The sequence below is a fragment of the Bison bison genome, unplaced genomic scaffold, assembly GCF_000754665.1.
Source record: "Bison bison bison isolate TAMUID 2011002044 unplaced genomic scaffold, Bison_UMD1.0 scf7180017864037, whole genome shotgun sequence".
NCBI classification, from domain to species: Eukaryota; Metazoa; Chordata; class Mammalia; order Artiodactyla; family Bovidae; genus Bison; species Bison bison.
In genome coordinates this window covers 1,998,900-2,013,703 of record NW_011494609.1, presented here as the reverse complement: position 1 = coordinate 2,013,703, position 14,804 = coordinate 1,998,900, and the positions used below count along the sequence as shown (strand labels likewise).

Below are 14,804 nucleotides of genomic sequence, written 5' to 3'. Positions count from 1 at the left end.
TCTCAGCATGTCTCTGTATCAGCCTCTCTCCAGGAGGAAAAACTTTATAAGTTGTATGTAGTTTCTTGGCTAAAAGGCATTTGGTCCTTTGTGTGCTGAAAATATTTTAATGGCAAGAGATTATTGAAAGAATTTGATTGATGAATTAGTGTTGTCATATCATTTTTGTTTACTTTTGTTGTAGATGCTGTTAGAGAAATTTGTTGAAGAATGCAGGTTCCCTCCAGTGCCGGATGCCACTTGTTGCTATCAGAAGTGCCATGGATATTCCAAAATCCAGATATATATAACTGATCCAGACTTTAAGGTACAGAATGAGGGTATACCGGGACATGAACTTGCTGAATTGTGCCTGAAAATGGTTTCGGAACAAATTCTTTAGTTGGAGCCCCGCAAGTTCTCTGACTTGCTGGTAGCTTCACATCCTCTTGTCTGCCTCCTCCCCTGACTTCAGTCTGCAGCACCTCACTTGGGGACCCAGAGTCGTTGACATAAACACCGAGGGCAGTGGTGGTGACCTGAGAAGGCAGGCTAGCTAAGTCCATTTCCGCCTTCTAGCCACCACTTCGTGTAACTGCCTGCTCCTTAGGAGCACAGGAAGCACTGTGAGGTAATTACCCTGATTTGCTGCAGTTCTAGTTTCTTATTTAATTTGAATCCAGGAATCTGAAGAATTGAAATCTAGGAACCAATCTGATCACTGAATAACCCCTAACCTAATTCTGAGACTGAGTCTGGCAGTTAATTGAGTGAATAGAACACTGCACCTTAGTTTATTCAAGAAAATAGAAGCTGCCTGCTGCCCTGGTTAGTAGTTCAGATGAAATAAAGTTTATAAAGTATTTGATATTTTGTAAACCACTCCAGTATCCTCTCCTGGAACACCCCCATGCACAGAGGAGCCTGGTGGGCTGCAGTCCATGGGGTCACAAAGAGTCGGGCACAGCTGAGCGACTAACACTTTCACTTTCAAAGGAATACACAACTGTAAATTGTGGAAATGAATGTCAGTCAAGCTCAGTGTTTTCAGCGCTAGGCAGTCTGGGGTATGGAACTACTGTACTCCCTGGGAGGAAATGTGACATCTAGTTATGTCTGCCAGGTGAATGCAAACACGTCTCTATCTTATTATGTGTTGTGGATGTGAAAGTGTGTATGTAGACATTTTTAAGATGTGAATTAAAAATTGTTTTAAAACTCCAGGGTTTTATACGAATCAGCTGTTGCCAGTATTGTAAAATAGAATTTCACATGAACTGCTGGAAGAAGTTAAAAACAACAACCTTCAATGATAAAATTGACAAGGTAAGACTAACAAGATTTTCTGGATTTTTTAGTATGCTTATTTTATATTGATTTTTCTTCCCCGAGAATCTTCAAGAAAAGTCTTAAGTGAATATGAATTTCTCTGTGTGAGACATAATTAGAAGGTATTAAAAGTTTTAATGATAAAGTACAAAGTTTTTGTTTTTCATTTATACAAGTGTAAAGGCAATAACCATAGAGGCTTTTAATAAATTGTTGAACCGCCCCCTTTTATGTTGGGAATGTATGATCAAAAATAAATTATTTCATGTTATGATGTAGAATTAGGGCCTCAAATTTTTTATTTTCTAAAAAAGTTTGAGATAATTGTATTAAGAAATCAACTTAAATTTTGTGCTGCCATATTTGGTTGGAGTTTCTCTTAATTAGTGAGATAACTATGTTAATTACCATTAGCCAGATATACTTTGAGAGCAGTCATAGTTTAATAATCTTCATTCATAGACTTTGTTTCTTATTCATATAAACTATGGACTTAAAAAAAATAACCTTATTCTACACTACTTTTAGACTCTTGAGAAAAGAATAAGGTGGTTGTGCTAGGTGAATGTTAGCAGAAGTAATATTCAAGTCTAGTAAAAATAAATTCTCATATTTTACACATTTTCATGTTGTTATCTAGAGGTGTGATGATGTGACCAAATAACTGTTGCCGTTGAGTCGCTCGTGCTGTCTTTGTCTCACTTCAGTTGAGCTTCTCTAGCTATACCCTCAGGGCGGTGGCGCTGTAGCTCAGACGGCAAAGAATCCACCTGCAATGCAGGAGACCCGGGTTCAATCCCTGGGTCGGGCAGATCCTCTGGAGAAGGGCATGGCAACCTACTCCAGTATTCTTGCCTGGAGAATCCCATGGACAGAGGAGCCTGGTGGGCTACAGTCCGTGGGGTCACAAAGAGTTGGACAAAATTGCCACTACCACTACCAGCTATACCCATGCCCTTAGTGGTCCTAACCATTCCCCTGAGTTGAAGTACCCTCGGTATATTAGCTTTCACTAGGGTACCTTGAAGTAACTCGAATGTCTCATGACTTAAAGTAAGAAAGGCTTGTTTCTTGCTTACATTACTTGTCTTGCAGTTTTGTAGTTGTTGTCCAGGATTGGGCAATGGCAGCTCTGGTCTGTGGGGCTGTGGACTTTGTTTCTTTTTTTGTTTTTTTTTTTTTTTTGGACTTTGTTTCTAACTTAATTGAGGTTGAAGAGTGACTGGGACATGTTCTTGTGATCTAGAGGAAAGAGCAGTGGCCAGTCCACTCAGTGTTTCTTAAAGCTTTGGTGTGGATGGTAGCACACGTCAGGGCAGCTCACCTTACATGACCAAGCAAGTCAGGCGGACAGCCCTGCAGCTGGATGCTCTGGAAATCAGATGACAGTGAGAAGGGACTTTGCAGTGCCTCCTGAAGAAGGTTTTAGATCATATTTTGACTGTTCCTTGGTTAAAATGGCATACATGTGTACATTTATGCCAAGATGTAACCCCTCTCCCCCCTCCCATTTTTAAATCAAATAGGATTTTCTGCAAGGAATCTGTCTTACTCCTGATTGTGAAGGAATCATTTCAAAGATTATCATCTTCAGCAGTGGTGGTCAAGTTAAATGTGAAGTAAGTAGACACTGGGGAAATCTCATTAAATAGATAACCAAAATGCTTATACCTTATAAAATATGAGACGTAAATTTATAGAACTTAAACTATTTGGATCTTGCATTTTCCAGGAACGAAATAGTTACTTAATATAAGAAATTATAGGAAATAATAGGATGTAAGAATGCTGCGTCTTTTTTTTTTTTTTTTAAAGAATGATTCTTTGCAATTAAGGATTCTAGTGTTCTTTTGTCTCCTAAAAGGCAAAGGAGGTTTTTTGCATTTCAGTTTTACTGATTTTACTCCTTTTGATAACCTTGTTTTTTAAATTTCCAGTAAACTTTTTGGTATTGACAAGGTGGGGGATCTTAGGGAGGGAGGAAGGGTCTTGAGCTGCACTATGTGGGAGCTATAGGAGTGGGTTGTTGTAATGACATCTGTCGTTCATTTGATCTGCTTACTCTTAATTTTTTTCAACCTTCTTTAACTGTGTGTACTCTCTTGTTCTTTTCAGTAAATTGTGTTGCTAAAGTGTTCTGGGCTTTTGTTTGGGTCAGAGTATCATTACTGTTCTCTATCAATTTGGATGTTGACTATGCTTTTGAAATGCGTATTAAACTTGTGATTTTATGCTTAATGTCGTGGGAGCATGAGACAAATTTTAGATGTCTCTGTTTTATTTAAAGTTTGAACACAAGGTCATTAAAGAAAAGGTTCCTCCAAGACCTATTCTGAAACAGAAATGTTCTAGGTAAGATTTTTAATAATCGAATTAATAATGTCCATTAGAATATGATTCTATTAAACACACATTTCTAAATAATGCTGTTTTAAAAATTGGATCAGCACACATATCCAAATAAGTAGTTTTGAAGTGAATTTTATAAGTATTTATAACTTTCAAGACAACCTTGAATAGTTAAATGCTAAAAACTTGAATAAGAAGCATTATTTAGTGATTGAATTTATAAGTAAAATTATGACATTTGAACTATGAAATGACATGTTCAGTAGATTTGGCATTTGGATAAAAATTACATACTTAGCTCTCAGCTGTTTATACTTTAATTCCAAAAACATCTTTCCTTTTGTTCTCTTCAGCAAACATTTGAACCAGTGACTCTCTCTCACCCTGAAATACTCAATGAACTGTCAAAATTAATCACTTTTCTGTTATCTTCTTGTTCATATAATTCAATCCTTTTTTCTTTTCTTTTTTGCCCTGCTTTTTGTTTTCCGTTTTAAGAAGTTATTTTTTTTATCATTGGTGACCAAGAAAAAGCAAAAGAAAAGATGAATTATTTGTTGAAGAGAATTTCTTGTAGCCATATTGACCAAATTTGAGTCTTATGGATCATTATTGGGTTATGAAAATGATATTTTACTGTGCAAATGAGTATTTACATGTATTAACTTGCATAGTAATTTTTTACTATTCCTCTTTACTCTAATGGTATCTTCTATACATGGGGATAATATGTGTATGATCTATATATGCATCCTTAATTAGAAATCACTTAGTCATTGATGTTGTTTTTATGAAACAAGTACACTTGTTTTGATTGAATTGACCATGTGTCAAAAGTTTTTGATATTGAACAGAGGATGTAGTCCCAAGTTCTAACTAAAAAAGAAAACTTCTAGTTTATTGTTTGGAAAATGGCTTCTACAATAGGCAAAGGAAAGTAGTTGATTGAGTTCATAACAAAGGTGAATTGTCATTAATTATAATTATTTATCAGCCTAGAGAAGTTGAGGCTGAAAGAAGACAAAAAATTGAAGCGAAAGCTCCAAAAAAAGGAAGCAAAAAAATTAGCACAAGAAAGACTGGAAGAGGACTTAAGGGAAAGTAACCCACCAAAAACTGAAGAGCAGAGAGGTATGCTGGGAGTCTGATGCGTGATGAGAATCATATATTCTTGCTTAAAAGTGTGTATACAAATATTCATCTTGTTGGGCTTTATGTTAATAGTTAAATTGAATTGAAATTTAGATTTCCCTTGGTATTTTAATACTATCACCATCTTTTGATTACCCTGAGATGGGGAGGGGAGTGGTGTAAGGAACGTTGAATTTATAAGTAATATACAGGGATTGAAAACACTTTCCTGCCACTTAGGGCAAATTGTCTCAGTTCCCTTATCTCCAAAGTGAACGTGAAAATAGTATTTCAAATTCCACACGTATGCTTGAACTGTAAATTAGCCACTGATTATCTGAAGTATGCTGCTTCACATAAAGAAGCAGTTCATATGAGATGCCAGAGAGATTACTTCGTGTTTTATGCTCATCTTATCAGCATTCCCTGATCAACATGGGAGCAGTCTCAGTGATTTACTGTCCCTGTGGACACATTTACTTTCAAGTTTTGTGTTTTTTTAATGTATGGTTTCAGGTGTACAACATAATGATTTGATATTTCTATATATTGCAAAATGATTACCACAATAAATCCAGTTAACATCCACCACCATACATACAGAATTTTTTTTTCATGATGAGAACTTTCAAGGTCTACATGCAAATACATGAAACAGTATTATTAACTATAGTCATTGTACTGTGCACTATATCCCCAGGACTCCTTTCAGTTTTGAGTTAAATTATTCTCATTTTCTACTCTGATGACTGTTGCCAGCATTAATATTTCCTCTTGCTGTTTTTGTTTTTCATCTTGTTGTGGTTTAGTCACTAAGTCATGTGTAACTCTTTGCACCCCCATGGACTGCAGCATACCAGGCTTCCCTGTCCTTTACTGTCTCCCAGAGTTTGCTCAGACTCACGTCCATTGAGTCAGTGATGCCATCCAACCGTCTCATCCTCTGTCACCTGCTTCTCCTCCTGCCCTCAATCATTCCCAGCATCAGGGTCTTTTCCAAAGAGTCGGCTCTTTGCATCAGGTGGCCCGAGTATTAGAGTTTTCAGCATCAATCCTTCTAATGAATATTCAGATTTGATTTCCTTTAGGATTGACTGGTTATTCCATTAATGTTTCAGAAATCAATCAGAACTGTCTTTTCTACTGAAAAAAAATTTTAGGGAACATCATTTACTTTATATATTTTTTGTATTTGTATGTTTATTTACTGTATTAGCGTCAAGAGGTTAAATGACCACTTTGGAGGGGAAATGCCTGGGCAGGAAGATGCACTTTTGAGATACTGCGATCAGTAACTCCACAGGTCTATGATTGAGGATTCAACAGTAAGATAGATAACACACATTTATCCAAATTCAACCAAATACTGTTTTTATACTTGAAGCAATGATCCCTTCAACTCCAGGGGAAAAAAAAAAGCTTTACATTCATGCCTGAAACATATTTATTGAATGTAAAATCTGAGTAGTCGATAAGGCTCAGTTAAGATTGTTGAGGAAAGTAACCTTATTTTAGAGGAACTAAGTTTTTAGATACTACATGAGTGGTACCAGTGAAGGAAATAAGATACTTGATTGATTTACTGTGAAGTTTCATGTCTTTTAAAGGCACTTTTAAAGTTAAATACTTTATATATCTAATTTAAAAGTTCTTAGGTTATTTAAAACAACATAAAGAATACATCTGAGTCACAGATTATATTGCTATGTAATTCCCTAGTGGCCCAGACAGTAAAGAATTTGCCAGCAACGCAGGAGATGTGGGTTTGATCCTTGGGTTGGGAGTATCCCCTGGGGAAGGGAACGGCTACCTAATCTGGTATTCTTGCCAGAGAATATCATGGATAGAGGACCCTAGCAAGGCTACAGTCCACAGGGTCTCAAAGAGTAAGATACAACTGAGTAACTAGCACTTTAACTTCACTTTCACACACAATGTTAGGTTAAATTTTTCAGAGTTTATGTTTTTGCAAATTGGTCCTCTTTCTCATTTTTACTGACCACTGTTATTCATCCTTAGAAACTATCAACCATGTCCAAAGTTGCCAGTTCCTTGATGACAGAATTCTGCAGTGCATAAAGCAGTACGCTGACAAGATTAAGTCGGGGATACTGAATACTTCCAAGCTTCTCAAAGAATTGCTTTCTTGGAAGGTTTTAACCACAGAAGACTACACAACGTGTTTTTCTAGCAGAAATTTCCTGAATGAAGCAGTGGACTATGTCATTCGTCATTTGATCCAAGAAAAGAACAGAGTAAAGACAAGGGTATTTCTGCATGTTTTGAGTGAGCTTAAAGAAGTGGACCCAAAACTAGCCACCTGGATCCAGAAACTTAATAGCTTTGGTATGTCTCTTAATTGTAGAGATGCAGTTTCGTAGGAGGATAAATACAGACTTCTGAATCCTTCTTCTTTTTACTATCATTTATGACTTTTTAAAATGTAGAACTACAAATTTGTATGGTTAAAAAATACTGTTTCCTGAAGTTCACAATTTTTAGGTTACCTTATAGATAGGTTGACTTTCCTGGTGACACTTTTCCTGGTAAAGTGTCTGCCTACAGTGCGGGAGATCCAGGTTCAGTCCCTGGGTCGGGAACATCTCCTAGAGAAGGAAATGGCAACCTACTCCAGTATTCTTGCCTGGAAAATCCCATGGACAGAGGAACCTGTTAGGCTACAGTCCATGGGGTTGCAAAGAATCGGACATGACTGAGCGACTTCACTTTCTTTGTATAGAAAGGTTACCTTGTGCTTTTGTGAAATATGTCAACACAGCAAAGTCCAGTCAGTAAGAAAGTCCAGTCCTGTGTTATGCTCAACTATTGTCAGTGTGTTAATTTTGTGACTACTAGGCACTCCCCTGGGTGAATAGCACCCCTTGGAGTCAGCTGCACAGGGGTGCCCTCTGGGGTTGTGAAGAGTTTGGAGGGGAGAGTGGGATGGAGCTATGGATGATTGGTTAGGATGCCTATGGCAGATCTGTATCTAAGGATCAAGAGAAATGTCCTAGGGCTGACCTTCAGCAGTGTGAATCACAGGGTCATAAAACTCTGGTGCTCTGTCCTGATTTTCCTAGTTTGGTTGAGGAAGAACCTTCGAGCAGGCTCTTTACCAGACCTACTCAGGGACCATGGAATGCAGCGGTAGAGAAAGCTGCTGACTGACCCTAGAGGATGGGGTCCTTGAGCATCCACCATGGCCTTGTTTGTCCCGGTGACCGAGGTGGCCACTTCCTAACCCAGTAGACGGTTCAGTCGGCAGCTGTTGGGTAAAAGGCTAGCAGGAGCCGTAGCAGCGGCCTGTAGAGATTGCTGGCCTGACCTGCCTTAGAGACGGGAGCTGATGGAACACTAGGGTTTCAGAGAATATACTACTAAGTGTCTGTCAGTGGAGACAGAGCGAGGTGGCAGTACTCGGTGTGGTTGGTAACTAATGTTGCTGCTGTGGACATGTGTCTCCATGGGTTCCTGGCCCCATAAAACTATCCTAAGTGATGCTGCCATTAGTGTCTACTAAACAGACAAGGAAATGATAAAATTTTTTATATTTCTTACTTTAATTTGCTTTATTTAACAAAGATTAAATTGGGCAGGAGCGGGGTTAACATTTCAGTACTAGGTGTGATCTGCTGCCTTCCTCTTATTGAGCACATGCTCTGATGTGAGCTCTATTTGGAGATTTGAATGTGGTATTTCTTCATCCGTGATTCCCTTAAACCTTGTATCATGTGTGTATTTTACATGGTCACTGATTCTCGTGTTTAAATACACTGATATGTAACATGACCTCTGCAAAGCTGTTGCGACTGGAAGGCTCAGCCGTCTGGGGTAGTTTTGACTTGGCAGTCTCTGCTTCATTTGCAGACTGAAAGCCTGTGACCCGTCCAGTGTTAGAGACGTAGGGGGAGAGAGCAGAGCCAGTCCTTGCTTTTGGTGGCTGTGTTAGCACGCAGCAGGGGCTCACCTCCTTTCAGTAGTAGTGCCTGAGGGTGCAGCCACCCCTTTCTCTGGAGTTGTCAAAGTGGGAGGAAGATTGAGAATAGTGACCACCTGAAATTCTCGTGAGGACGGTAAGGGGCCACGGTGTTCGAGGGGATAAGGTGCATTCTTGAAGGTGTTGGATGAAGAGTTCACCCATTTTCTGTTTTAAAGGCATTTGGGAAGTTCCATATATCATTGATGTTTTGTTATTATAGAATATACGTAGAAAAGCATTGTAAAATCTAGCTAGCTTGTACTAATTTGAATGAAAATCATTATGAAGTAGTGAAAAGTTACTGTTGTATTTTTAAAGGAATTTAACGCCTTTAAAAAATTCCTTTTCTGGGCCTTGCCTGGTGGTCCAGTGGTGAAGACTCCATGCTCCTAGGTTCAGTTCCTGGTCAGGAAACTAGATCCCTCATGCCATAACTAAGACTCAGCACAGCCAAATAAATAAGAATAAATACTAAAAAATTCCTTCTTTTCCTAAGTCTAATAAAAATAGCTAGAATAATAGAAGCCTTTGGCCCACCTTTTTCAACTAATAGGTAAGAATTACTGTATTTAGCATATTCATGTGAATATGAATCTCTTTAGGACTGCTCTCAAGCCATAGAAACTGATGGAAAGACATTCAGTTTCTTCTTTGTGGGTCGTTCTCTCATCTTTCTGACCTCTGCTTTCCCAGATATTAGACTACTGTAGTGGCTGCCACATAGCTAAATTGTTGTGTAATCATTGGAGGCAGCTCCTCATCCCATGTTCATTCCTTATGTGCTTTTTTTTTTTTTAATCTCTAAGAAAGGGTATGGACATAAGCTCACTTTTTGCAAATAACCTATAAAATTATGTGTCTGTTGAGTTATATATACAATGAAAATGCAACTGAATAAGTTTAAAAGATGAGTATAAAATAAATGTGATCAATGCAATTATTAAAAAAATAGCTAGAATAATAGAAGCCTTTGGCCCACCTTTTTCAACTAATAGGTAAGAATTACTGTATTTAGCATATTCATGTGAAATGGTATTTCTGAAATCCATAATAGCTTGAATAAGTTTATTCTCAAGTGTTTAAATGTTTTCACTGAAAATGTAAGCAAACTATAATAGAACTGCTTTCCAAGATGTGAAACTGAATATAATTTTATAGCAAATAATCCTCCCTTCTTCTGACTTGGGTTTTGTTTTTATTATAGGCTTAGATGCCACAGGACCTTTCTTTTCTCGTTATGGGGCTCCTCTTAAGGAGCTTGATTTTAGCATCATGACTTTTCTCTGGAATGAGAAATACGGTCATAAGCTAGGCTCTATAGAAGGAAAGCAACTTGATTATTTCTATGAGCCTACATCACTGAAGGAAGCGCGGTGTTTAATATGGCTGCTAGAAGAACACAGAGACAAGTTCCCAGCACTGCATAATGCCTTGGACGAGTTCTTTGATATAATGGGTATGTGGACAGTTTCGATTTGTGTCTAAGGAAAAAGTCTTCAAAAGATATAGCTTACTTAGATACTTAACAAAGAAAATAATGAAAATCATTATGCTACATCTGGCTTATTTGGGAAAGTTAGTATTAAGAACAGTGATTTTTTTCATATACTAAAGCCCTTTTACTCTATGGATCTCAGTGTTGTCAAGACACTCAGATGGATACATTACATGGACTGTTCTCATTGTAGGTGTTTTGACAGTTGTCATGACAGAGGTTATATATATATTAAAGGGATGGAGTTTCTTAGGAAATGGTTTGATTTGTAGCATTCAAGGAAACATTGGCCTGCAGAAGGAGGCAGTGTTTGCAGAATCTAGAACAGATAACATATCTGCTGTGGTGGGAAGAGCCTAGAGCTGGGAATCAGAAAAGGAGGCTGTGGCCCAGCTACACCCCTAACTCAGTTCATCAGAAATCTTTTACTGCTGCTTCAACACCTTGTGCTAGGTGTGATAACAGGGAACTCAGAAATGCTTACACTGGTCCTTGCCCTCAGGACCTTATGTTTAGAAAAAGGAGTAAAATGAATATACAGGTAACTGTAATATGGGAGAAGAGAGGGCCAGGAAAAGTGCTGAGGGGTTCCGCTCCTCGGGAAGAGGAAATTCTTGGTGCAGGGGTAGAGTTCCACGCCCGGCTGTGAACACGGAAGTGGATTTGACAGTTGGCATCCAGAATGAGACACGTTCTTCAATTCGGAATTTAAATTTGTTATCTTTGGTACTACATATATCTCTTAGGATACTGTCTCTCCCTGCCCTCTTCCTTTTCCCTTCTCATCAGACGTCTGCTTTATGTATTGCCAGGAGTTAGACTTTCAAATTTCATGCTGTTTGTTTTAAAGGGTACGTGAAAAGGTTTTGGCCTTGTACTAAAGAGTTACACATTATGAAATTCAGATACAGTATAAGGAACTGAAAGCTTACTTTTGTTGTGGTTCTTAGAGAGCACATTCAGATATAGGTGGCTTTATTTTCCAGGGACACTGCTTCATGACTGGGAGTAACATGCTTCTTGATATCCTGGATTGATTGCACTCAGCCTGCTCCTGCTGGGAATAAAATGCTTTTCTGGGACTGAGCTTACAAAACTTGATGCATGTTTGGATCGCACAGGACAATTCTAAAGGACACAATTCCCTTACATTGTGCATTTTCTCTGGTTCTTGTGTTCTGTGCCTGAAATACCCAATCCATCCAGCTGTGACAGTTTCTCTGCTCTCAGTCATAGGGTTGCAAGCCACCAACCAAATGACCAGCCAGCAGATTTTCAAGTTCACTACCTCTGCCTCTCACCCTTACCCCAACATTTTCAATTTTATCTCCTTTCATTTAAAGGAACAATTACATTGGTTAAAAACTTTTCAAAATCCACTGATCTTATAAATTAACAGTGCTCAATAACATCACCAGAGCTGTGATAATTGGGAGACCCAAACTCTCTCTTGGATCCCGTGTGCAAATTCTCTCTTGGAATGGTTTAAGCCGCATGAGATTTATCCCAGATAATAATGCTTTATGTATTGTTTTCAAGCAGGAAATGCTGAAATTGGTCTCGACCCTTCCTCTTGCCTTTTACCCCTTATCTAGTTTGTTGTCAAGTCAAGTAAGCTGTATTCTTGATCTGCCCTTCCCTGTCCATCTCCATTTCCCTAGGCCAGGATCTTAATAACCTTTCTATGATCTCAGTAGTCTCTAACAGGTCTCCATGCCTCTGACCCTCCCACTCCAAACCTTTCTCTCACACTGCTTCTGCTGACTCTTCTAGAACATCTGTCTGATCCTCTTTAAGTATTCTGTTGGGGAAACACTTCTTTTGCCTGCAGGTTGAAGTCACAGTGTCTGTCTGGGCTCAGTAGTGTGCTCCCGTCTCCCTGCAGAATGTACACCTCACTTCCTGCTGTGCCCAAACCTGCCTTGTGCTGTCCCTGCTCACATCCCAGCCTCTTGCTTGCTCATCCGAAGTCCTCTGTTCCCAACAGCCCTCCCTGACCCTTCCTTGGGCTGTTCCCCTTGAAGACTTCATTCTTCTGTCAGCTTTGTTTCACTGCATTTACTGTGGCCTTTAGCACACTGCGCTGTGGTGTTTGCCTCTCTTGTGTAGTTTGCAGAACATGAGCTTATTGATGGCAGGGACTTCTCTATACATTTCTGTATTCTGAGCACCTAGCATGCATAGAGTTTGGTATCTAGAAAAAACTCAAGTTGTACTGAGTTAGATTGAAATTTTGTGATTCTTAGTAGTTGGTTTTCCACTGAGTCAGCCATTTTGCTCTTGGTTTCTAAACTGAACTGTGTCAAAGCCACATAAGGAGTAGGATGTAGTGGATGTTAGTAGTATCTGGGGTGGTTTTCTTTAAGGACTTCGTGTATCGTACTGCAGTGTAAACCTTTCGTTTCCTTACAAAACCATCTGTATCTTCTAACAGACAGCCGCTGCACTGTATTAAGGAAACAGGACAGTGGTGACGTGCCAGTAAGTTATCCCGTCATTTTCAATGTCATATTCTAATTTGTGTCAGCCAGAGGAGGAGAGGAGGACCCAATGTTTTTTTGTATCCCAGGAGGCACTCCAGAACCACATCTGGAGGACTTCAGGGGAACATGGCAATTTTCTTAGAAAGGGTAATCCCAGTCTTCCTCTTGGAACAACAGTCAGCACACTGCAGCTTAAATTAGACAGTGTCCATAAATTTTCACAACTAATGAATGTTAATCATAGACATAGGAAGGGAGTTTTTGAGTCATCTGATGGCATAAAAATGAAATGTTACCTTGTAATGATTAAAATTGTGTTTTGTTCTGTAAGGAAAACAAATGGACTTTGAGTGGCTTATAATTGAGATTAAAAAGTTAAAATAATTCCAGAGCTGTCTTCCTTAAGTAGTTTGTGGCAGTTTTGGAACAGAGACATACTTGTTTAATGATTTTTTTAGGATCAAGTTATCTATACTTAAAATTTTGTCTTTGTTCAGTCAGATCCTATCTGGCTGACTGTGGAAGCACAGATGACATGACCCCATGGGAAGTTAGATGCTGCTTCTAATTTCACTGTTGGTCCTCTGGTGTCTGGTCAAGTGCAAAATGTCTAGTTTGGTTAGTAAAGGAAAATCATTAAAATATGATAAGCACATAGCTGGAATTACTTTATGAATCTCATCAATTACATGAAATGGCATAAACCTTGTTGAAAATGAGTACCAGTATCTTAAGTTGGAACGATTAATTTTATTTATATAGCATTAGGTGTCATTTAGCATTTTTCTTATTTTCTATTATAAATCAAAACAGTGGGGCTTAACACACTAAAGTGTTAATTTTTGGTAAACATTTTATGTACTTCAACTTAGGACCAGTCTATGAAAATCAAAATGGTATCTTTATGATATATGGTAGCTTCATAATATTATTATTTGAGTGTTCAGTAATTTTTTTTTTTTTTACTTTTTAGTTTAATTCTACCAAGATAAAAAACAAAGGCAAGAAAAAGAAGCCAAAAGATTCAAAGGTATGGAGTATTTTCTCTGTTGATTCTTAATTGAGTTTATAAATTCGAGAATTAACTAGTTATTGGGATATTTTGAAGAACTTTGTAGAGAAAGACTTTCTAGGCTTTAAAGATGTTTTGCTAGTTTTCTACATTTTGAGGAAGTTTAAGTTTCATGTTGTATGTAATTCTTAATAGAGACTATTACCCTTTTCATTTTCTAGGTTTTTCCTAGTGAAATCATTGTCGTAATGTAGCACTTTTTATGGCTGTTCCTCAGTGTGAGCAGGGCTGCTTTGAGATCAGGCAGACCTGGGTTCTTAACCTTGGTTCTACTAATTACTGTTTTTATTATCTCTGTGACCTTGGGCAAATTGACTTCCCTGCACCCTCATGTCATACCTGTATAACAAGACATGATGCATATTATTATTAATTAATGGAATTATTACCTAAATATTCAAAGTAAAAATGCTGAGACTTCCCTGGTGGTCCAATGGTTAAGCCTTCACTTTCCATTGCCCGGAGAGAGGATTCAGTCCCTGGTTGGGCAGCTAAGATCCCACATGCCTTGTGGCCAAAAAACACCAGAACATGAACAACAGGAGCCAGTATTATAACAAATTCAATAAAAACTTAAAAAAAAAAAAAGCTAAATACTAACCATCATGACAGAGTCTCAGAATGGATAGACTCCTTCCTTCCACTCACCTAAAGCTCTGCTTCAAGCCTGTGAGATGACTGGGGCATTACTTTTAAGTCTTATGGTGAGTTCTTAATGGCTATCACACATTTGCAGGATTAAATGGGAGGCAGGGGTTGAAAATTAGGGGCAGCATATGAGTAGCTTATGGCAGAAAGTGAAGAGGAACTAAAAAGCCTCTCGATGAAAGTGAAAGAGGAGAGTGAAAAAGTTGGCTTAAAGCTCAACATTCAGAAAACGAAGATCATGGCATCCGGTCCCATCACTTCATGGGAAATAGATGGGGAAACAGTGGAAACAGTGTCAGACTTGATTTTCTGGGGCTCCAAAATCACTGCAGATGGTGA

General features: G+C 38.4%; 1 protein-coding gene across 1 annotated transcript in view; it reads left to right on the top strand.

The window, feature by feature from the left end:
* TTC3 (tetratricopeptide repeat domain 3) overlaps window positions 1-14,804 on the top strand; it is a 116,756-nt gene that overhangs the window by 57,426 nt on the left and 44,526 nt on the right. The window contains 9 exon segments of the mRNA XM_010834830.1: window positions 185-307; window positions 1,204-1,305; window positions 2,835-2,927; window positions 3,596-3,660; window positions 4,652-4,788; window positions 6,808-7,134; window positions 9,972-10,223; window positions 12,697-12,743; window positions 13,719-13,775. Of these exon segments, the coding sequence (XP_010833132.1) occupies window positions 185-307; window positions 1,204-1,305; window positions 2,835-2,927; window positions 3,596-3,660; window positions 4,652-4,788; window positions 6,808-7,134; window positions 9,972-10,223; window positions 12,697-12,743; window positions 13,719-13,775 (1,203 nt within the window).